The sequence below is a fragment of the Pagrus major genome, chromosome 4, assembly GCF_040436345.1.
Source record: "Pagrus major chromosome 4, Pma_NU_1.0".
NCBI lineage: Eukaryota > Metazoa > Chordata > Actinopteri > Spariformes > Sparidae > Pagrus > Pagrus major.
The window spans coordinates 20416204-20440765 of NC_133218.1; the positions used below are offsets into that span (position 1 = coordinate 20416204).

Here is a 24562-nt window from a genome sequence, read left to right on the forward strand (position 1 = left end):
GCTTGAATAAAGTTTTTCTTATGTGGCTGGTAGTCTCAAAGAGTAGCCACACAGATGAGAGCTTTAAAAGGTCTAGTACTTGATAGTTGTACTTTGTCTTGTTTTCTATTGTTTATTGTATGGGAGTTGTTGAAATCTGATGAAAAGCCTGAATTTATGAAAACAAAAAAGGTTTAATATACACCCTGGAGAAATTCAAACATGAAATATTTCAAACCAACTTGATTTACTTGACATTCTGCCTTGCTGCATGGAATTAAATACAAATAATGTATTAAGATATGACACAGAATTGAGGCATTATAGGCATACAGACATTCACATCCTGTGCACTGACACACATACTTATAGTAGACACAGTCCTGTATGCCGGTGCTATTTCTGTAGCTTGGTATTGCCCTTTGTTACGGCTCAGCAGGAGCTGGATGACTTTCATGCTTACCGGTCCCTTCCGGCCCACACCGCTGCTGCTAGTTTCCACAAGGCAGTGAAAATTGACAATTACCTCTTCGATTTTCTACTTTATTTTCAGGCTCGCTGTAACTGATGGCTATGATTACCTTTCTAGTGGGTTGTTTATGTCATTTCTTTTCTGTTTTAGCAAGAAGTTGAAAATTAAGTGATGATTACAGCACTCAGTAGGCTTAGGAAAAATAAATTTAGCAGTCATTGTCTGTAATGTCTTATCTGAGGGAAAATACAGTCCATTAGTTCATTATGTTCCTTAAGCCATCACATAATTATGTTTTTATATGTAGTTTTTTCTTTTTTGTACATCCTTGAATGTGTTATTTTCCCTTTGATATGACTTATATACTGTACATTGCACACAAACAGTATCATGTCATAAAACACAGAACAAACAATAATGTGTCATCTGTCCCTCTGTGACCACCAGGAGCGTCCGCTCTGGACCCAGAGATGTGCGGCCGTTACAAACTCTCAGTGATGGTGAGGGACATGGCCGGGAAGGCGGACGCTTTCTTCACCACCGGCATCGTAACTGTTGAGGTGACTGGAAACACTTGGGCATCACCTGACCCTGTACGACTTCAGGAGAACCTCCCAGGCCCCTATCCGATTCCCATCTCACAGGTGAGACAGCACAGAAAAGGCGCATAATTCTGTGACTTTGTGACATCACACTGCGTAGCCATGTCGCACATTTGCATAATTTATGCCCTTATTCAAGGTAGATTTGAAGCTAACTGGAAACTGAAAACAGGACAGGGCCGATCAGAGACATGGTGAGAGACACTGGCTCAGGCATGTGTGAGCTGACCAATCAGAGCAGACTGGGTATTCTGGAGGGAGGGCCTTAAAGAGACAGGAGCTTAAACAGAGCGTTTCAGACAGAGGGGGCAGTATGAGAAAACTGATGTGTTTTTTGAGCATTATTTAGATAGCATTATCTATCTATCTATCTATCTATCTATCTATCTATCTATCTATCTATCTATCTATCTATCTATCTATCTATCTATCTATCTATCTATCTATCTATCTATCTATCTCTAAAACAAATCAGGCTAAGTGTTGACTTTATTGTTAAGTTTCAACTGTGAACAAATGTATCACATTACAATAAAACAAACTGTCAATAGCCCGGACTGAGTAAAGTGGCATTATGTTGCCAGTTGCTGTTTTTAGTGCCTCTTGGGTCCTCCTAAGTGACCAAATACTGAATTATTGATGCTGTTCAAATGCCATGGATCCTTTCAGGCTACCTCCTGACTGAGTCACTTTAACTCCAATAATCACTCACTCTCCCACCCACCCACCCACCCACCCACTAACCACCACCGCCACCACCAATCCACCTTGAAATACACGTCATGTACATTATTTTAATCATATTGTACTGCTCAGGAGGAATATTTGAATATTTTTATGTCACAGAGGGAAAAGATACTTCACCAACTCAATACAATCATTCTTTTTTATTAATTTACTGTTTGTCTACTTAATATTTCAAATGTTATGTAACCTTGGAGACTGCTTTCACAAGTGCATTGATTTATCCATCGACAGAAAATTAATCTGCAGCTAATAATCTCTGGTTCCACCTTCTTAGTTGTGAGGATTGGCTGCTTTTCTTTGTCATACATCATTGAAAACTGGATATCTTTTGGTTTTGAGTTATTTGATGGACAAAACAAGACACCTAAAGACATCAGTTTGTACTGTGGGAAACTGTGATGAGCATTTTTCACAATTTTCTGGCATTTTATAGACCAAATGAATAATCGATTAATCAAAAGAATAATTCGATTAGTTGATTATGACAAAGATTGTTAGTTGTCAATAGGGTTTGTTCCATCTGAAAATTGGAGCTGAAACTACAACTGTAACCATGGTGATTTCAGGAGGATATGGGCACCTTTTCAGAACCAAAGCTGGAAATCCTGCCTTCAGATCAAATTTTGGATGTAGTCGCTCCTTCAAAAACATCTATAAGCCCTCAGAATCAGTCTCCAAAAACTCCAAAAAGTTTCACTTGATAATATTTGATCTTCAATCAATGCTCTGAGTTCAGGTTAAAAGAGAGAGTTTTAATTAAGCTAACACGACTGTCCCACATTATTGCGTTCTCGTAACATATGACCGTGTCTGTCCCTGGACTCGTCGAATCTTTCAGTTGTTATAATATTAGCCATATCAGCTACATGTCTATAAATAACTCAAAAGCCCTCAGAGGTTTTGTGACACATGGAAAAATGTCAGCAGCAATGGCTCTTATCATTTATGAGGAAATTTTGTCTGCCTTCCATGGCAAAAAAAGGGAAAACTTTATTCATTCGCTACTGAGAACTGTGGAAACAAAGAGGCTTACAGAGCTGATTCTGCCGCTGAATAAAACACACTGTGCAGGTTCTGAGAATCGCTGTGGTCAGTAGGTACATCACAATACCTCCCCCCTCCTCCTCTTCTCCCACCTCCCCCACACTCGCCCTCAGCCTCTCATCTCTCCTGTTCTAACAGCCCCTTCCACCCACTGAAAACGTGTGGTTCACAAGTGTAGGCACATTCGATTTTTTTTTGGTCATATTTTCAAAGGCCACTTCGGCTCTACCATAAAATCTTTTAGTCTTGTAGGTTTAACACCTAATAACCACTGCTATAATACACAGCTTGGCAACATTGAAAGGCTAATGTACATAATTTTCAACAAATAGCGTCTGTGCTTCTATATGTAAATGACTATATGACAATAATTCACTGAGCAGATTTCCTCAGTCTAATGAAAAATGTGTTATGTGGGTGAGAAATGAAGCCTCCATCACTCAACTGTTTACATAAAAAAACATTTAGTTACATTTTCCCATTCAGAATCTAAATCACACAAAACTGGATCAGTGTAACATGGATGTTTACTTTGGGGAAGCCTCATGTCTCCCACGCTGAGTGATTGTACTGCTGTGCTCAGTAGGTGGTGGGACTAACCGCTGTTATGATGACACATCCAGAGATAGTCATGTTTGAGGACTCACTCTGTGGATCTCACCTCCCCTGCTGTCTCAGATGAATGGAGCAGTCATGTCCACATCTAATCATCTGTAACAAATGTTGTCTCTTACATGCCGACAATGTCCACGGTGTGAAAACATTATGAAAAGGCTGAAATTGATCTGCCGCTTTGCATGCTTTATTCGTTTCTGCCATCATCTGTGTAAAAGTCAGTTTTAAAACTAAGTCAAGATTATTGTTGCGATCAATTTGACTGATTCTGTAATCAGATCAGAACGAGCTCTGGCTGTAATTTTAAATATGAAATCCAGGCATTTGTTATTACCACTTCTGCGTCATCGGGGCGAGGGAGGTTAATTTCAATCTGTTATCTATTGCATGTTTCTGATTGCCTGCCTAAAACTTTGATTATGTAATGCAATCAGCAGAACTACTTGAGCTCAGAAATGCAATCTTTTGAGACTTTGGAGTAGAAGAGAGGCCTCACAGCTGCGAATGAGTGAGTCAAGGCTCTTAGCTGCATTGAGCTGTTAGTTTTCTCAGTCAAAGCAAATCTGATTATTTGTTGCAGAATTAGTTTGAGCCCCACTTGACCTTCGTCATAATCAGTGTTCAATATTACGAATGAATATAAATGTGGCGCCTCAGCTAACATGAGTCATCAGCAGTGATCTTATGTTGGTGTTAAAGCTGCTATAATCAGTATTTTTATATTAACAGAAATATTACCCCTCTTAATCGCCATCTTGACTTTATATGTTCATGTAAAATCATTTATTGCAGGCTTTATGTTTCCAACCCCAAACAAGCCAACTTCTCATTCGTCTCTGTCTTTCTCATATTTTTGTTCTGCTTTCCATCAAAAACAGACACTGTTATTGTGTCTGGCACCTGCTAAAGTCAACATCTCTGTTATTTCTGGATTTGGATACAGATGATCTTATAAACCATAAGAATGTCTTGTCTCCCTACAGATATCCAATATTTACTATAACAATATCATGTTGTATCTGCATTTTAGAGGGCTGCAACTAATGATTCCATAGATTATCAATGAGTCTATTAACTGTTATTTTCAAGAGAAATGCTCATTATACAGAGAGAGTTCCCACGGCTCCTTAAAGTCCCTGAAAGTTTCTGAATTTGGGGGAAATTTTCTGAAAATGGACTAATAGACATGGGTCATTAAAAATGCTTGAAGTTGAATTTTTTGTGCAAACATAGAAATCTTCTTTTGATGAGTTTTTTCTTACTTAACATTAGTAAATAGGCTTGTTCTGCTGTCTGCGTGTGTGTCTACTGCAGGTTTCTGCCATCGCTGCAACACATTTTTGTGTATAATTTATTTAAATTTAAAGCTTGCACGGTCTCATGATAAAATTCTCAGTGCTGTAACAGTAAGTAACCTCGATCTGTGTCTCAAACTATGCCATGTTGGGTATTTAATGATGGAATTTGAGCTGAAAAGCCCTGGAAAAGTCATTGAATTTTATATTGAAGAGGGTATGTGAACCCTGATATTTACTTCAAATTCTGACAAGTGATAAGTTGATACCAGCACATTTACTTGAAAATGGACTGAAATGATCAGTCTGTTATCAAAAAAGTTGCAGATTAATCTCCTGTCCATCAACAACTTGTTTCCGCTCTAGTAGGTTCTGTATATCCAGCATCTGGGTTTAGTGCAGGACATTGTACTCTTTCCTGTAAATCAGCCACTGATTACGCTCCAGTCCACAGTGTCTCAGAGAAAAGCACACGCAGACACGGGGCACTTGTGACGCAGCTCAAACACAACCTATCAGCGGAGACAGAACGTGCTCTGCTAACTCAAACACTGACAGAGGCAAAACAGATGACTTCATAAATGTTTTGTGTAGGACTTTATATAGAGCAGTCTATGATCATTAATCTGCTCCTTAAACATATCTCCTTAAAGCTCTGAGGTCTAGAAGCACACCATAACACTAAGAGGCAGCCAGCTGTGTGAAGTGGCTTTGTGTATACATGAGCATAGTGTTTGGGCAGCCATCTCCAAAACAAGGGAGGAGTGTGTGACATTGTGTTGAGGAGATACACATGCCCTGGGTGTGCATCAGCTGTGCTGCGGCTGGGCCCCTCTCCTTGTTGGGTGCTGTTTGATGGCTACTAGGTACGTTTCAGCCTCACTGCACAGCCCCTCTGTCAAGGGCTGTAAAGCAGAGTGGAAAATCCCCTTCAGCCTGCATAGTTAGTTTTGGCTGTGCTCTCTGTTCCACATCATTGTCAGGGCTTTTGTAGCTCGTTATCATAAATAACTGGTTAGCTTTGTTCTTATACATCATGCAGGACCTGCTGAATAGCTCTCTAGGTTCATGTGTGATACTTTTCCTGTTGCACCAAATTAAAAAAAACACATTTGTATTGTAAAAGAAGTAAGTTAAGGCACTGATATGTTAGCCATGTTTTGGTTTAGCACATTTACTCAGTGTTGTACCCAAAAGTCATACTTAAGTGAAAGTAAAGAGATTGTGGTAATATATTAATTTGGTAAAAGTGAAAGTCAACCATGCAAAAGGTACTTGTGTAAAAGTATCTGATATTAAATTTACTTAAGTATCAAAAGTTAATTTCTGGCAATAAATGTACTCTATTACATTCAAAAGTACAGGTAAAAGTCAAATTAAACATACATTATTTACATGTATTCATACTTTATGCTATGTGTCAACTGTTTATCAGATCTGATATTCAGATACTGATTATCTGAATTAGTTGTTTTTTTTTATCCAATTACTGATTAATACATTAATTTAAAGATGCATTACTGTCCTGATACAGCATGCAGTCTGCAAAGTTAATCGTAACTAAAGTCGCCAGATGAATGTAGTGGAGTAAAAGTACAACATTTGCCTCTAAAATTTAGTGGAGAGGAAGTAAAGAAATGAAATTCTCATGTGAAGTACAAATCCCTCAAAATTGTGCTTAAGTACATTACTTGAGTAAATGTACTTAATTACATTCCATCAGTGGTTATCAGAGCTAGAAAGACTGCTCGGCCAGGCAGATACATCAGCTGATATTAGCCTGCTGCGGATATATGTTGTTTGTTTTGAGTAAAAGTAGTATTAAAAAAAAAATTGATTATTCAAGTACAGTACAAATACCTCAAAATTGTAATTAAGACAGTACTTGAGTAAATGTATGATCACTGATGTTTTGTGTTTAAAACTCACAAATATCTATATATCGATCTTAAAAACCCAGGTCTCACTCTAATCTACAGTATAGCCATATTTTCTATTTACTCTAACTGAAAGTGACGGGGGTATAGATATTTCCACTCCCACTAATCTTTCCACTATCTGTGATGCTCACGCCAAAGACATTTTGTATTTAGAGAACTTTATGTTGTGTGTGTGTGTGTGTGTGTGTGTGTGTGTGTGTGTGTGTGCATATGTGCGTGTGTGTGTGTTTGTGTGTGTTTACACAGGTCAAATGGAGTGGAAGTCAGGCAGAGTACAGTCTGGAGGGGGAGTTTCCAGAGATGCTCTTCACCATCAGCAGAGAAGGAGTAATTTATCTAAACGCCCCACTGGACAGAGAGACACAAGACCAGGTCTGTATAACTGCAAGCTAAACATCTCCAGCACCTAATAATAAATGTCAGTCTGTGACTGCAGCTTAAAGCGTCTACACAGTAGGGCTGTAGATGCTACACTGTTCTTTCATGAAAACAGACGGCCCTCAGTATGTTTGTTTCACATGTGACAATAGATTAGTTTCTTATAATCTTAATATAAATCTTGCTCTGATTCCAAATCTCATTATGTTCTGAGACACTCTCTCTATTAAAACCACCAGAATGACACCTAATGAGATGTGGCACTAAACAAATTCTCATGTTGTTCATTAAAAGCAAACTGCAATTTTAATTGAAATTCAAAATATTACTTACGGCTTCATTATTTTTTAATTAAGCGAACCCCTTTACACATTATTGCAACACGGCTGAGTGCTGAGAACAATCTATTTTTAAACTGAACAGAGGTAATTAAGGAAGCAAACCAAAACCTGAAAGGTGCAGCATGGTTTACAAATGAGTTTACAAAGAGTTTTGCACACAACTTCAGCTCCTGTGAGCTTCGAATGGCTCACTGAACAGTTTATTCTGGCACAAACGCTCAAGTGGCCAAAGAACATCGCAGAAACACTGACGTGATTAGTGTTTAAACACGTGCTTCCAGCACTTTGCATTTGGAAGCCATAAGGGAGGGCCTGATGCATTACGCTTTTTGTTTAGTCTGTAGTTGACAGGAATAAGCGAGGGGGTAACTTCAACTTCCTATCTGTATTAAAACACTGTTCAGAATATTTAAATGCATTGTTGTTTTTAAGGGTAGATTTTAAAATATGCTCAGAAGAAAATTTAAAGTGTGTGTAGATGCACACTAACCACCACTCCCAAAATGATTGATAATCTGTGGACATGTTAAAGAGCCACTAAATACCAAACATATCTTGTGTGAGTACAACTCCATCAATCAGTGTGTATACTTCATGGCTGATGGAGCCTTTTCACATTGTAAGCTTTGTGCCCCATCTACCAGAGGTGCAGAATGACAGACAGGAATCTCATTTCCATCCATCCATTCATCACGTGGTTTCCAGTTTTACTGCAGGATTCTCTCCCATCGCACCCTGCACTGGTCTACCTTGTTTGTTTGTACGTTTCCTTATGTCCATAAAAAATTTAAAATATACAATGTATAATAAGAAATTATGTGAAGTAGTCTTAAAAGTATGAAATTGTCACAAATCAGACAAGGTCACACTCACAAGTTGATTAATTTGTGGAGTATGCGCAAAAACTTTTGTTAACGGACTGAGAACACACTCTTGTGATATGATTTAGAGATTACCCAAAACAAGAAAGACACAAAAGAACAAGTCACAAATAATCACACAAAAGGAAAACAAGCAATATTCATGAAGAGCCTGTAAACTTGATGTTGAGAGACATAGACTGGACCCAGTTTATGTTGGCAAACCATAGGGAAAGTATTGGCTGGTATTTTTAACTGTCGTGAAGACAAATTTAAAAATGGGTCGGCAGTGAATTCCAAATTTTGGACACTCGACACTAGATTAAACCAGTCCCCTGCAGGGCTAGATATACTGGCTGTGTCTGATATCACCATGTTGGTGTTGTTCCTAGAACACTGTGATTCATGTTGCTCTAGGACCGTCATTGCAACTGACCAATCGCATTGTCACACCGACGTCATAGCTTTGCGACCCATGTTGGTGTTGGTCCTGGAAAAGCACATACTTGGCTATGTTTAGGAAAACATAGTTTGGGTTAGAAAAGACCTTTCCAAAATGTTGAAGGTTTGTTCAAAGGGTTAACTTCTCGCACGTGCATATTATTTGTCTTTTATCCCCCAAGTTGTTAAGCTATCACATAACAAAAACATGATTGATCAGTTTCAGTGATGGTCCTCAAGCAACATTTATTATAATGTTCCAGGAACAACACCAACACGATGATATCAGATCATGCAGCTCTAACTACTCTGTTTCATTAATGTTCTGGAGGAAAACGTCGTGTTTCTCTTTTTGCCTTGTCAGTTCCAGATCAGCATTGTAGTTGAGCGTCCAGATGGCAGAGAGATCGCCAAGCCTGTGGAGCTGAGGGTGATGGTGGGTGACGCAAATGACAACAGACCCACCTTTCCACAGGCACAGTACCATACTGTGGTCAAGGAACTGGCTGCTCGAGGTAGCTGGCAGCTTTTCTATTTTTTTTGTTTATTTCTTTTTGTTAAAAGCCAATATGAGTCTCAATTGTGCTACTCCAGCTGTCCAAAACTGCCCTGACTACTCAGTTATAGTAAGATATAATTTTATTGCAGCACAGAGGTTATGTTAAAAGTTAAAAGACCTCTGGATGATCCTTTGCCAAACTGACACAATAATGGGAATATTATTATTCAACATTGTAGAGGAAAGGCTGGCTGTTGCAGTGATGAAAGGGCTGAGAGTGCCAGATACCTTTTGTGAAAGCAGATTGGGATTTTTGCCAGGACACGAGGGGAAAGCACCCTCACTTCTACCTGTGTTAATAAAAAGCTCATGGTGTGTAGTGACACGGCATTAAAGCTTTTTTGTTAATGCTTTTAAAGCGTTTGATTCTGGGAAATGAATTAGAGGCAGACAATCTGTTAATCTAAATGGGATCACTGAGGGAGGATTAAATGAGAAAGCTATTGTTTTATCCTTCCTCCCTTTTATTTCTATTCAGTGTGCAATGTGACTTATTGCCAACGGAAGAAACATTTTGAGGTTGCTTTGCTTTGTTACGGAAACTCTGGTGGGCTTTGTTTGACATTCTGATTTAGAAATTAAGAAGAAAAGAACATTTCTTGGTGTATCTTTCCCCAGGGACAGAAATCCTGACAGTGCAGGCAGCCGATAATGACGATCCCAAGACGGACAACGTTCGGATCTTCTACCGCTTAGTTGGACAAATTCCAGAGAGTCCTCGTGCACTTTTCAGAGTAGACCGTGACTCAGGGGTCATCTCTGTCCAGGCAGACAGTATGGAGGGCACGGCTCCTCAGTACACCCTCACCATCACTGCTGAGGATGCCAAAGGTGACTCCGGCCTTCCACATACTGTGATTATTTTCTTTTGCAAAGCCACTTAGTTTCACAAAAATACATAAATGCTATTTTTACTGTGACTCTCTTCTTTAAGGGGCATAAACTTCTGGTTCTGGTATTTCCTGTTGCTGAACAAGGACATTACGTCAGGAGGAAAATAATGTTAGAGATAAAGATCATTTGATCAAATGACTGGAAGCTCAGGAGTGTTTATATTGATTTTTAGGAAGTAAAAGTCAATGGACCTTTGAGTATATAAAAGTATAAAAGAAAATGCTTCAGTTGGACGATATCTTTGTACAGAAACAAAACAGCCTTATCTATAGCTACTTATTTCTCCTGCTTTCCCCCACTGTGCTTAAATTATCAAGATAAATATACCCACATTCTGTATACAGATACAGAAGCTGTGCTCTGGCTCTGCTGGTTCACTTTTGGAGCTAGAAAAATTAGAAAAATCTGATTTGTGGAAGAAAGCTAAATTAAGTTTTCCAGTATGAGAATAGTGCATCCCCAAAATAGACTTAAGAGGGCCAGGTTTCCCATCACCAACTCTGTTATTTAGCTGGTGATGTCGCAGACTACATGGTCCATCTCAGTCATTATGAGGAACTAGGTTACAATCAAGTTGCTGCAAGGCCATTATGTGAAGGTGCCATTCAAGATGGGAGCGAGAGAAAAGAAAGCTGTGATTAAAAATAACATTTATAAAGCAGTTACTGTGCCAGGACAAAGCATGTCATATTAGCTTTGTGTGCTAGTGCGTCATTAGCTTTGTTGCCACTTTAGCATTCGGGGGATGTATGTATGCTTGCCTCTGGGGGCGATAGATAATGTAGTCCGCATGACTCAGGGATCAGGGTGTGATGGAGGCAAGATGAGGTACTCGCCATTCCTTCGGCATACTTCATTTGTGTGATGGGCTGACCCTGAGTCATTAACAGAAGCTGTCTTGATGTCCCTGGCAGGTCTGAACAGCTCCTGCACTGTGGTCGTGACAGTGCAGGATGAGAACAACAACCCACCAGTCTTCTCCCAACATGAGGTACGAGAGCACATATATAAACGCACACATACACTTCATGCGACAGTCTGCTCAGGTCATGATAAATAATATCTTTGGAAAAATGGCAGGCCAAACATCACAGGCCATCATCAGTGGCTACTGGACTGCGGACTGTGAATCCGCTCAGCAGGTCACTGATCTAATTTTCCTGGCGGGGAACTAGATACGCCCTCTAATCTCAGGCTTATAGCGATGGCACCATGTTACTGGAGGAGTTTGATTTAGGTCTTTGTACTCTAAGTGGACTGTGTTTTTAGAGTTTAATCTGATAAAGCTTTCTTTGGAGAGTAGTTTCCACTCATTTATTTAGAGTCAAATCTACATCGTGACCACACACTGATGCCATTAACGTGTTAGAAATGATGTAAGAATCAATGTCGTCATAGGTATTACAATTCCACACAGGTTTTGTGTATCAGCAGGTTCTGTATTTCTAGCTGGTATGAACCTGTGACCCCTCATCCAAATGAATGTAAATATACACCCCTGCTTGAAAGGTGGCTGTGAGAAGTTTACAGTTTTTTTCTTTTGCTCATGGCCTGTGGTAAAAGTGTACTCATGTTAGTTACACTAGAGTGCTGACAGCTTTTTACATCAAACAAAGGAAAGAAGTCAAAAAATCCACAGAAGCTTCTCTGTGAAAAAGAAATCAAACTTAACAGGAACAGAAATGTCTAAATTTCTCCTCTTCTTATTTAAACCAACATTGGAAGCTTACATAAGCCGCGTTTAAACTCCCAAAAATTATTTTGGGTGTTTAGGAGAAGCAATTGTGGGGTCTCTCAGTGGGTTATGGCCCAGTGTGACTTGTTTGCTTCTGGCCAGGGACCTGGAGCACCATTTCTCTCTTCCCTCATTTCCTGTTGTCTCACTGCTTCCAGATGTCTAAAAAAAAAGCCATAAATGCACCAAAAACATCATAAAAAAAAGATTAGCAGTTGTGTAAAAGAATCACCTTATGTTATTTTAATTTTTCCACCTTTCCTGCAATAATGGATATTTTAACTTTAAAATTCAGGCACTAAATGTATTATTACCAGCTGCGACAGCATGAGCTGTTATTCTTTCTTTCTGTCTGTGGACAGATTTTTTTCAGCAGATAAGTCATAAGGCCAAAAGTTGCGGGTTCATCACTTCTTTACGTCCCTGGCCCATATTTGAAGTCCTGGACTCACCTGTTGTAGCTATTGTGATAAAATACACAACTTTATAGGGGATTTAATGATTGGTGATTTCTTATATTTTTACTTAATTGTTGGGTATCTTTGTATCTTTGTCTCTTTCTGCCCTTTCAGTCTGCTTGAACCATTGTAGAGCATTTTGTTCTGTTGTTTTTTGCAGAGCATTGATACAAAAACCATTTATTTGTCAAGAGGACTCTACAAACTTAAAGCATTAAAGACCATTCAAAAGTAAAGAGTAGTCCTCTCAGTCATCTGACTATAAATCAAGCTTCTGTGGCCGGGGATTCCAAACGTTTGACCAGTTGTGTACAATGTTCAGTAATACATGTTTGGGAACTTCCTCCAATATCTTTTCTTATCTTGTAGAGTTCCACTCGAGTGAGGCATCATCAATGCAACAGTTACAACCTGAAATGTAACAGTGGTTTCCCCCCATTTTGGCGTGGGTGCTGGTACAAGGGCTAAAGATAGGCTGTTACAGAAATTGTCCTCACTTTTCACCCACATGTGCCTGATAATAGAGGAGCGAAAAAAGCCAGGCGGGTTGGGGAGTTACGTGGGAGAGCCATCGTGCTGTGATAATAGGGAACCAGTCTCTGGCTGCGCTCTCTGTCAAACCATAGTGACACTTAAAGACTACACGGACATTGTGAGCTGTGAAGGGACGTTTTATTTTGAGCTGGGAGAGAAGGTACTCTCTTTGAATTTAACAGCGGAAACTGGCTGTAGAGCTTTGTAATGACTATCCAACTGTTTTGTTGAATACAGACTGTAACGTACAAAATACTGTTTTTTTTGTATGTATGTAACATCTGCCATCTTGGTTTTCCTTATCCTTGCTCACACTCATTTTGACAAACATTGACAAATGCAGCTTTAAAGCTGTTACAAGCAAATGTGTGCAGATAATGCCCCCCCCCCCACACACTCACAACACACAGAGGTGGAAAATGCTCTTGAGCAGGTCACGCCTGAGTAGTGCAGCTTTTTCCATGGCGATGTGAAGGCAGAACTATAGGGGGTGATGTGGGAGGCGAGTGGTGACAGGGCTGGGTTCAGCGACCCTGTGGATGGGGCAGCCAGATCAGAGGCATGGCTGCTTCACTAGAGGACATCTGTGAGTGGCAGATTAAACGGCTGTCTAAACACACAGAGGTGTGTGAGTAAAGGTTAGCTAACACCGGGAGGGCAAGAGGGGGCATTTAACATACATTCACATTTACCCCTTTCACACTGTACAAAAAACCCACTAACACCTACTGACATCTGGCTTTTGTCTTCAATGTGACTGTGTGTAATCAGCATTTACTCCCATGACAGTTTACTCTGCAGTAATCACCGGTATTTATCAGCTCCAGCTTTAATCAGCTGGGATGAAAACACAACACCAGGGTGGACACTAACATTCGCCCCTCTTCAGGTGCAATTGTAGATGTGTGTTGAAGTTGGCTTGTTAATACTTTTAAACCCGTCTTTGTTCAAGCAGCTCGAACATCGTTCAATCAGCACGGAGTTTGAAAGAGAGACAGAAGTAAAAGATATTTAAAAAGTTGTGAGTGGCTTCCGTGCATGTCAGGTGCCTGGTCAGCACTGCACATACAAAATGCAACTCTCAACAGAGATGAGAAAAAGTGAGATGTCTCATTCCTTAGCAACTTCCGTTAGTAGCTCTGGAAAAAACAATGTGTCTAATACAGAACGTTATTGATTAGGACTTTGTAAAAGAAGTTTTATAATTCAATGCTTTCCCAACGTATTGGCGATGACAAACGTGACACACAAGGAAAAAAAAACAGAAAGGCGGCCTTGCCTCCCGGCAGTGTGAAAATGCCTATTTTTAGCGGGTTTACCCGTGTTTAGTATCATCCAGTATTGACCATCATTAATAAAAGGTAAAGTTATAGTTTGAGGTGCAATATTTAAGAATTTTAGTTGAAAACATTCAAAAATGTAATTATCAACAAAATGTGAAGAAATAACAGTTTACATTTTGGCATTATCTACTGAAGTAAGCATGCTAACCAGCCAGCCCCGTCCTTTTCCGGTCTATAGCTCCTGTGCTAGATGTGTAAACACCAACACTAACCGGTGCTTCGAGCTCCCAGTCTGCACTGCTAGCTGCACCGCTAACTGAGCTTACCACCTAATGGCATTTGATTTATTGGCTTAATAATGAATATTAGTATGATAATGATTGATGATAATGAGTATTTTTTTTCTTTTTTTCTGTTTGTGTACGTGTGGGGGGTCCTGCCACAGGGCCTGACATGAGCTGAAATTGCTTAAAAGATAGATAATTAGAATTAATGTTATTATAATGTATTACTATTCATGGGAAAACTTCAGTGTATTTTTACAAAGTTGTGTCATGTCAACTAATGTGTGCTTTCTGCTGGGTAATCATACATTTTCCCTCTTCTCCCCGTCAGTACGGGCCCTTTCACATCCCAGAGAACGCTCTGGTCGGCACCACAGTAACAGCTGTGCTGGCAGGAGATGCAGATGTTCGAGGAGGGGACAGCTGGCAGGTGGACTACCGTTTGGAGTCTGGAAACGAGGAGGAGGTCTTTACATTAGTGACAGACAAGCAGACCAATGAGGTCACACTCGTTCTCTCAAAGGTAAACAACACAAACCATCCTGCAACACACATTTGATTATTGATTAGATTCAGATGAGAACATACCTGTCAAGTCCAAAAGAAACTCACATGTTAATTGTGTAAATGTTTAGTGTGTGAGAGAGTACAAACAATTTTGCCTCTCAGGATCACATGTGCAGCCAGAGGTGATCATTCAGTAGCTGGTCAAAACAACAGTCACATGTAACTTCAGTCATTTTTACGAGGCCGTGATTTTAACATCACTGTGGAAATTTGAGGCACAGACAGAAACAGTGGAAAATAATATACCAATACATCAATACTTCAGTCCCACATGAGTCAAACAAAAAAGAGTCCAGATGACAATAGAATGTTTTCGCCCAATAATCTCTCCTGTCCCCGGGGCACATCACCCTTCGCCTGCCTCGTTTAATCCAGCAGGGGGTTTTAGGGATGCGTGGGGGAATGAATGTGTGTCTATGTGTGTGTGTGTGTATTTGTGAGTGTATTCTCTAATGGTCTGCTCTCTGTAAGTGGGCCAGGCAGGAGACAGTCTATTATTTTCAACCTCTCTGTGGGAGTTGATGAATGTGATTGAACTGTAGCTGCTCTGCTGAGACAAAGCAGGAGATGTCTAAAAAGCTAAAAATGGATCTTCTATTAATTTAGATTAACACAAAAGGACTGCTGTTTTTTAAAAATCATATTTCATACTGTATATTAAATTCTTGCCTATTTGAGCAGCTATTTTTAAAGCTCTTGTATTGATCTTGTGAGATAACGCTGTAACTAACTTTGTATTGCTAGAAGGGAAGCTGTTGTTTATTTAGCTTACTTTGGTAAAAAAGTAAAAGCTTAAATCCTTCACAAGTAAAGCCCTGGTGGATTAAAATGCACTTGAGCAAATCCTCTAATTCATCGTGCTACAGTGTGAGGTCAGCGCCAGAAGGCAGACACATTTCATTATTAGAAATTACACAGTGCTCACAGCCCAAGTGAATAATTAGATTGTGTGAGCAGACATTAATGGCAGTTTACCACGCAGGCTAGAGGCTGCCGACTGAAGTAAATGTGTAATGAACAGGGGGAAGTGAGGGGAATCCAATCAGGATGAAGAGAACCGGAGATGTTAGACATTACATCACATGTAAGAGCATTTTGTTAAAGAAAATAATTAGATGAAATTACGAATTGGAGCTTGTTGCTTGAACAGTTGGATTAAGCTCATTAATGTAATATTTAACATTAATTAATTAATTCAAAGTTATCAGCAGATAAATCCTTGATACATATTCACCCATTACTGACTGAAAGTGTGAGTCACCAGTTTGAAGTGAATCACAGTGAATGATGTCAGAATGGTGTAACTTCACTTCAGTCACATGAATGAGATATTTATTCTAAAGACATTTGTAATATGCTTATTAAAAATGTTTTAAATATCCTTCATAATAATGCTGTGAGTGACGAAAACAGAATAGTGACATTTATAATGGATGAGTAAGCGTGACACAACAAAATGTGTTTGTAAGAAGACAGTAAGCAAAGATTCAACAAAAATTATTTCTTGAGTTTGTGAATTTAACTGGGATTGATCGTCATGAATCTGCTCACCATAGAGAACAATAGCAAGACTGGAGATATAAAAAATATATAGTAATAATATTATTCACTGTCATTGGGAGGCTGGTTTAGGAAATTGAAATGTAGAATGGTGCCTGTCAGTGTGAAATAATCTCATGGAATGATTGGACAGTTATTTAAATCTATTTAAACAAAACTTATATCTGCTAAGGTTCGGCCTGACACAAATGCCAAGCAAGTGAAGAAATAAAAGGCAAGCTTTATTAACGAAGCTAGAATCCAAAAATCAAAATGCAAGCAATAAAAGAGCTGGCGACAAAAAGACAAACAAGAACAAACCAGACAGCAATGGGGGAACATAAGCTGGAACAAAGAGGACACACAAGGAGCAAGCACAGACACAGCAACTGCAGGCAAACAAACACCAGGAGAAAAACAGACAACCAGACAACGAGTGACTGTGCGTTCATGTGCCGTCTGAATTATTGGAAAAAGTTTTTTCCAGATGCGAAAATTCAAATGATCGCCCTCTCAAGTTGGAACAACGACTTTCTGAGTTGCCGTCATACGACGCCGAAACATGGCGGACAAAAGTAAACACTTGGTAGATGATAAGAAACTTTTTCCATAGTCATGTATTGTATAGTCATTGTATTGTTTCCTTTGTGCTTCCTTGTTAATCAAGTACTAGAAACAGCTGTTGTTTAGATGCTCTGGTGACGTTTTTGGTGTCCACGTTGCTCCCACATAATGACATCACGCACATGAACACACCAAAATCGGAAAAAAACGACTTCCCAACTCGGGAAATGGGACCATCCGAGGAGCACTTGAATGCAAGCATAAGGGGAAAACACAAGCTTTAATACACAGGGGCTGATTAACTAACGAAATGCAGGTGTGCACAGAAAACAGGGGGAAAGAAGACAAAGACAGGAAGTGTAAAGCAAATATGACACATGAGGAGAGAACTGACTCTACAGTTGCCTTCTGCTTCACAGAGCACAGATTGAAATTAGAAACTACCTGGTGAACACAACACTTAGCAGCTAAAGAGCCAGATATTTCCCTTGGAGGTGGTGGAGACCAAAAACAGAGCTAAAACAGTAAATATTGGACTCAGTATTAACAGTGAAGGTGACAGTTACGTTTTAGAGATGTCAAATTCATATTTTAGGGTAAAGACACTGAGAATAAATCAAAAGTAGTACCCACATGTGATGGCTATGTGTACTACAGAGGTTCATTTGACTACAGCCTCGAGATAGACCATGCACATGTTCTGTCACGCTGATAACACAATGAGCAGTTTGATGCGTCACTTCCAGTCAGCAGCAGTACTTGTGCACCCACCAAGGTCTGCGTTTCCTCTCCCTGGCAACAGAGACGCACTCAGCCTGAGCAGCATGATGTCAAGCAATGCTGGTTTAATAATGTCTTGTTTCATGAGCAGACAGAACACGTTTAAGGTCAAACCTGACAGCAAATACATGTTCAGGGAAGGATTCAGAAGACTGCATTAAAAAATATCAAATACATTAGAGATTAGGATGAAATAATATGATTAATTTGCCTTCAGTTGGATTATTTTGCCTCTTAAATCTGTAAAATCTTTAAATGTGTGACGCCTTTAAATCACTGACTGCACAGTAAAATCTGTCATAACTACTGCTAATCTTTCCATGCCGTCACTGTGAAACTACATTTTTAATTCTTCAGACAGGTCACTGTTACTATTTTTAGCGTCCAGATTACAGTAATCCTATCATTTAAAATCTGCTACTCTCAATTTTGCTGCTAAACTTTGGGCCCAAATATAAATCATACTGTACCTCCCAGAGAAGAAGTAAAAATGTTTATTGATACATTTTTGTGTCTAACTGTGATTTTTACACTCTATTACAATCAAGAATTTACATATTCAATACCAATGTCAACATAAGTTTTATGTTCTATGATCCTAAAAATCTGCTTAACGATGCTGCTCATACAGGGGTTTTTATTGCATCGTCACACAGCAGTTGCTCTCAGTCATCATCATGGAAAATGTTTCATTGGTGACACAGTGAATCAATTGGCTCTTTTCCCTGTGACCAGTGTCTGGTTCATTGCAAATAAAGCAAAACTCTGCCAGTAATTCTAGTTTCATTGGAAGACAGATGAAGATACATGACGCAGGGGGATTTTACTGTGTCCCTCTCCTGCTGATAAAGACGGCATGCTATCTCTTTTTGACATGTGAGCGTTTCTCTTGCCGTGATCATCCCGTTAATGCAATGTTTTGCTGGGAAACCTGGGAAACTCCGTGAATCGGACTGCACATTCCACAAATGCTGGATAGGACTAGGATCTGGGGAATTTGGAGGCCAGGTTGACACGTGAGCTCTTTGTCATGTTCCTCAGGCCAGTCCTGAGCAGTTTTTGTGGTGTGGCAGGATGCATTGTCCTGCAGGGGGGGCCACTGGCATCGGAGAAGTGTCGTTTGGTGGGATCTATATGAGCTCCAGGGCCCAAAGTTTTCCAGCAGAACACTGCATTGCAGTGAGATGATGATCAATGGTACTCAGCCCTTTTAGTCCTTTTAATGTTGTGGCTAGTGTAAAGTATAAATGAATCCATTGAAATTACTACTACTGTTCGTACATTTATTTCAATAACTGAATCTACAGTTTTTAAATAGTGACGATGTCTCTGTGCATTTGGTTGACACATTCATATTTTTTATCAAGGCCCAGTTTACCCAAATTAGAGTGATTTCCCACTTAACTTCAGTGGTATCGGGAAAAATGTAGATAGCTTGGTTTAATCATTTAGGGCGTTAAAAATGTGCGTAGGAAAAACTCAGTCATATTTCAGAAACAATGTCCTGGTAACTGTGGGTGTAACTGTCAAGAGTCAATTGGGAATTTTTTTAGATATAGTAACTAACCAGAAGACATATCTGGAGAGGCACTTGCGATTCCAGCCCTTTGTTAGAGTTGTTTTATATATCGCACACTATTTACTAGATCAACAAAACTCTGTTAACACTGAAGGATGCTAACAATGATTACTGCTGACATGTCACCAATACCTATTAGTGTGTATACAGTATGAGAGTGTAACTTGTTATGTTGTTATACTTTTCACAGGTCTTGGACTTTGAGCGTGAGAGTGAGTACATCCTCGTGCTCAGCGCTCAGAACCCAGTGGCTCTGGTCCGCGGCCGGTACGGACCTGCATCCACAGCCACAGTCTCCATCTACGTTGACGATGTGAACGAAGGTCCAATCCTGTCTCAAAGCCATTACGAGGTGACTGTGAGAGAGGGCGAGGAACCAGGACGGGTTATCGCCACCATCCGAGGCTACGACCCTGATTCTCACCCAATCAGGTGAGTCAATCAACTGAAGAAAGATGTAAGAATAACTATCTCCCTCATGATCATCACAGTTCTACCGCTACAGAGTTGCACGTGTTTTCTTCTGCAGATATTCCCTTCAGGGAGACACAAAGAAATACTTTTCAATAGGGAAGTATTCTGGTGAACTGAAGACTGTGCAGGCCTTGGACAGAGAAGAGAACAGCACGTACACAATGGAGGTCATTGCAGTGGATGGAAGTAAGAGCGCTTTCATTATTTGTTAAATATAAATCTACTCATAATATGATTTGATCTGTGGATTTCTATATATATTATCTTAAATGTGAAAGAGGGAAAAAGTGCACATAAAACCTTACTGTTTGTCTATGCACGTCTATGCAAGCGAAGAAGGTCACGCAAAGAAAAGTGTGTTTTTGTTTACTCACCATCCAGAAAAAACAACATTCAGATGTAAAGAAAATCGCAGCATCTCATCTCTATTTGTATTTTTCTCCGTGTCTCGCTTAGGAAACTCTTCCTTATCTGCGTCCACCCTGGTGACTGTCCAAATCCTGGATGTGAATGACAACAGTCCGGTGTTAGTTGGAGACTACTCCTGGAAGTACCTGTGTACGCCTCGCTGGGAGGACCAAGCTCTGGTGCTGGCCTCGCGGGACAGCGACGGTCCACAGCATGGAGGACGACTCAACTTCTCCCTACGTAGTGACGCCACAGTCCGAAGGAACTGGAAGCTAACACCTATTAATGGTGAGGCGAACGCGGACTAGATGAACTCAGTCGATCCACATCATACAGTATTATGGTGGTTTTCCATACACATGTGTTGGCTTAGCTTGAGTCCGGCATCTTGAAGGCAGGGTCAGCTCGAGTCCGAGAAGGTTCATCCAGCCGGTGAAACTGGTGATGGAGAGGCAAATCAGTGTGGCTCAGTTTGACTTTGCCAGTGGAAAAACCCCATTAGTGTTATGATTCACAGTCGAGAGAGAGCACAGTGAAGGAACATTATTAGGAGAAGCTATCTTAAGCTAATTTTCAACACTCATTAATTGTAGCCAGTGACAATCAAAACAACTGTTTTCATATATTTAAAATAAGGGTGGTTCAATTATCATGTCTTAGTCAATCAATGAATCAATGAAGTATCATCAAGTGCTTCATTTGTTCCTGGGTACCAACATGGTTTTCAAAGCCAGCCAGACATGTGTCAAATGGATGCAGCCATCCTCCCACAAATCCTGACCAAACCTGGCAACAACATACCGCGTGGGCCAGAGCTGGCCAACATATTCTGTCCTCAAATGCCAGAAAACAGCATCTTGTGCTGACATCTGACCTGTGTTACTTCTCATTAAAGCAACAGACTGTTTCTATTAGAATTACTGTATCATACACAGTATGTTTGATTTATCACTCTGATAGGGACAAATGTATACTTTATCCTATAGTTTGAGATGGTTTGAAATGAAAATGTAAATGTTGTGTCTTCTAGAGTGGACAGAGTAAACTGTCAAGTCCAGTTATTTGATAAGAATCAGCCTGCTTTTGAATAATGTAGACAGTAAGGAAGTTGATTTGATGTCTATGCAATGTAACATTACTCTTAATGGATTTTTAAATGCAGCAAATGGACGTGACTTTGCCACAGTGTGCTCAATGTTTTGAGTCCCTTTGACAAGTATGAATTAAAAATGGCGATATGCCTTATGTGAGTACAGGTAGTCAAAGAACAGAGCGATCTGCCCCTGAGGCTGTGCAAATTGCCATGTTCTATTTTCTTCCTGCATAATTTCCTCAGTCCTGTCTGAGATGGGAGGTAGAATTTAATTATCCTTTCTTTTTTTGCAATTGCGAACTGTGAGTGTTGGGCTCGCTTAATGCAAACAATGTACTGCCATGACGTCTGTCGTTTAGTCATTCAAACAGTTCAACTGCTTCCCTCCCAGGTTTTTTTTTATCTCCCTCTTTCACTCCCCTGTTCCTGTCGGTATTGATTGAGCCCAGCTGTAATTATATCTTCTGTGTAATTTCTCTGGCGTCACCGCTGGGTTCCTGCCAGCTAATGGAGGCTAAAAAGAGAAGCTCCCAGAATGCTTTGCACCTGGTCGCAGCCACTGATGCTCGTACCAATAATGTGTACTTGTGCCAATACTAATGTCGGCTGTAGAGTTGCACAGTTTGCGCGCCACAACGACAGCCTCTGCTGAAAAGATGAACACTGTTGTGTGGATGTGTGTCTCTCAAATGTACCATATGACAGAAATTCAGTAAATGAGGCAGCACTCTCTTATTCATATATGTCTACTCTTAAGGGCTGTTCATAGCAGTAAGGAAAGAAATGTCATACATCCAGTCTTCCTTTAACACATTTAATAGTATTGTAATGTTAAAAATACTTTTGCTATCGCAGGTATCCAAAATAGCTCTGAGAGGCAGGTGGTCGCAGATCCATCCTGCTAACATGTCACACCGGTGCCGATAGATGATAAAATACATTAACAACCTCTGAAGAAGTGCTACACAACTCATGTGTCCCCGACATGAAGGGGAATGATGGTGAGGTGCAAGCGTGCAGTTGAAGACCTTCAGATAAGAGTTCAAACAACTTGATAAAACACTTCTCCTTGGAGGACAGGACTTTTACGTCATGCAGCCAGGCGTGTATTTTAGACTGATGTATAGAGATAAGATAAGAGTCACACACTGCAGACCTCCATACAGTGTTGTATAGTGGCACAGTTGTATGGCTATCTTTTGCCTGACTTTTGTTCCTTTTGTCGTAGAAAACTGTAAAATATTGTAATGCTGCAGGTGATTGCACTTTCATAGTAAATTAATGAGGTGTGAGGTGACTCCTATAGGATGTGACAAAGCATTTAGCTTATTATTTAGCTTTTAATTAAAGCAAAATAAGAACATGCTTTAGTCTAATGTGTAATTTCATACCAATAATGTAATAAACTGTAACTTTTTATGTGTCATTTTCTTAACCATCGAGCCCATGTTTTGTCCTTTGTCAGATACTCACACCAACCTGTCCTTAAACATCCCGTACCTGGCCCCTGAGGTCTACACTGTGCCCTTCACCATCTCTGACAGCAGCTCTCCTCCCAGGAGCACCTTCATAAACTTGCCAGGTAACGCCGACTCTCCTGCTGATGGGCTTCATCGAGCACAGGGAGGTTATGGAACGTGAGTGTAGGAACAATCAATAAAGATCAACCTCTGTGTGCCAGCTTGTCCTCGCACTGTTCTTGTTTGATAATGATGCAATGGGACTTTACAAATGATTTTTCCAGGCTTGTGATTACACAGCTCTCTTAAGACTGTTCTGCCCTGTACAGCCTGCTGACACCTTATATACAAAACACAGAGCTTCTTATACACAGGTTCGGATGAACTACTGTATATGGTTAAGGAGATACGGGGTGTAGGTGCTGTCCTTTGGCTTTCCCTGCCTGCAGTTTTGCAATAAAGATAAACTTGTATATCAAATGTTTTACATTATAATATTTAATAAAGTCATATGGAAAGATGGATAAAAGTTTGATTCCTTTAGCGTCACTGTGCAGAGTTTGAATTATTCGCTGAACCCCCAAATTATTCTTCCATTAATTATAAGATGAGCAGTGTTTTTAGTTGGAATATCAGAGTGGTAACAACTGGGCCCCGAACATGAACCCTTAACATAACACAAATTATCCCACTCAGTTGTATTTTCCTGTTTAGTCAGAACTACTCTGTTGTGTGATTTTTGAAAGGTCTGATCTGTGTGTTGTGTTTGTTTTCCCTTGTTCCTCCCCTGTTAGTGACAGTGTGTCCCTGCAACGTCAGAGGGAACTGCAAAATGGCTGCCAAGCAGCTGGAGGGCATGCCAACTATTCAGTCTGCAGTGGGCATTCTGCTTGGCACCTTTGCAGTCATAGGTGAGCAGAGTCAGTTGAAAACAGTTTTAATGCCACTGCAACACCTTTGCGATTGAAAATGCTCCATTACAAGCTTTGCAGAAGTAGTATTTGGTCACTCAGGATTGTACTGGATGGCATTAGATTTGTCAAGGCTTCATGAAAATGTGCCAATACGCTATGTTGTTGAATATCTGTCTGTTTTGGGTTTTTTTTACTTGCAGGAACTATCCTCATCGTCATATTTGTGAGATTGTCCTACCAGAACCCCAAACGGCCGAGCAAGACTAACCAGGAGAGAGTTCCCCTGAAGATTTCAATCTAATAAGGATGATATTGTCAGTCAAGCTCACTGCTGCGGCCAACTGGACCAATGTAACACTTGTTGCTTGCAGGGCACTGAGTTCATTAAGTGACCATGAATGTCTAATAATAAATGTATATTTCAGTAATTGGATCAAAGTTTAGATGTACGCTGACTTAGTTAAGATGCTCTTAAGTTAAGGGTCATGATGTTGACTTCTGTTTTAAGTTTGTCATTTTATATTGCTGCAGACCGGTTAATTAGTTTCAAAATGGTGCCTTTTTATTACAACAAGGTACTAAGTAGGGCTGTCACGATATCAGATTTTAGCTTCACAATAATGATATTATTGCGGTATGTATAGAATTTGGGGGAAAAAATGCTAGCAATCAAACCTATCTTTAACTTTGTTTACTGTGTGTTTTGTCTCTTTTAAATTAAAT

The 24562-nt window shown here is 40.0% G+C and overlaps 1 protein-coding gene across 1 annotated transcript in view; it reads left to right on the forward strand.

Moving 5' to 3' along the window:
* Nucleotides 1-24140, forward strand: part of cdh16 (cadherin 16, KSP-cadherin) — a 29702-nt gene extending 5562 nt beyond the window's left edge. Inside the window, exons 6-17 of the mRNA XM_073465195.1 lie at nucleotides 899-1095; nucleotides 6941-7066; nucleotides 9079-9229; nucleotides 9892-10104; nucleotides 11082-11158; nucleotides 14793-14984; nucleotides 19681-19922; nucleotides 20020-20150; nucleotides 20421-20660; nucleotides 22931-23047; nucleotides 23720-23836; nucleotides 24040-24140. Coding sequence (XP_073321296.1) covers nucleotides 899-1095; nucleotides 6941-7066; nucleotides 9079-9229; nucleotides 9892-10104; nucleotides 11082-11158; nucleotides 14793-14984; nucleotides 19681-19922; nucleotides 20020-20150; nucleotides 20421-20660; nucleotides 22931-23047; nucleotides 23720-23836; nucleotides 24040-24140 — 1904 coding nt within the window. The remainder of the gene's footprint in view (nucleotides 1-898; nucleotides 1096-6940; nucleotides 7067-9078; nucleotides 9230-9891; nucleotides 10105-11081; nucleotides 11159-14792; nucleotides 14985-19680; nucleotides 19923-20019; nucleotides 20151-20420; nucleotides 20661-22930; nucleotides 23048-23719; nucleotides 23837-24039) is intronic.
* Nucleotides 24141-24562: the final 422 nt, after the last annotated feature.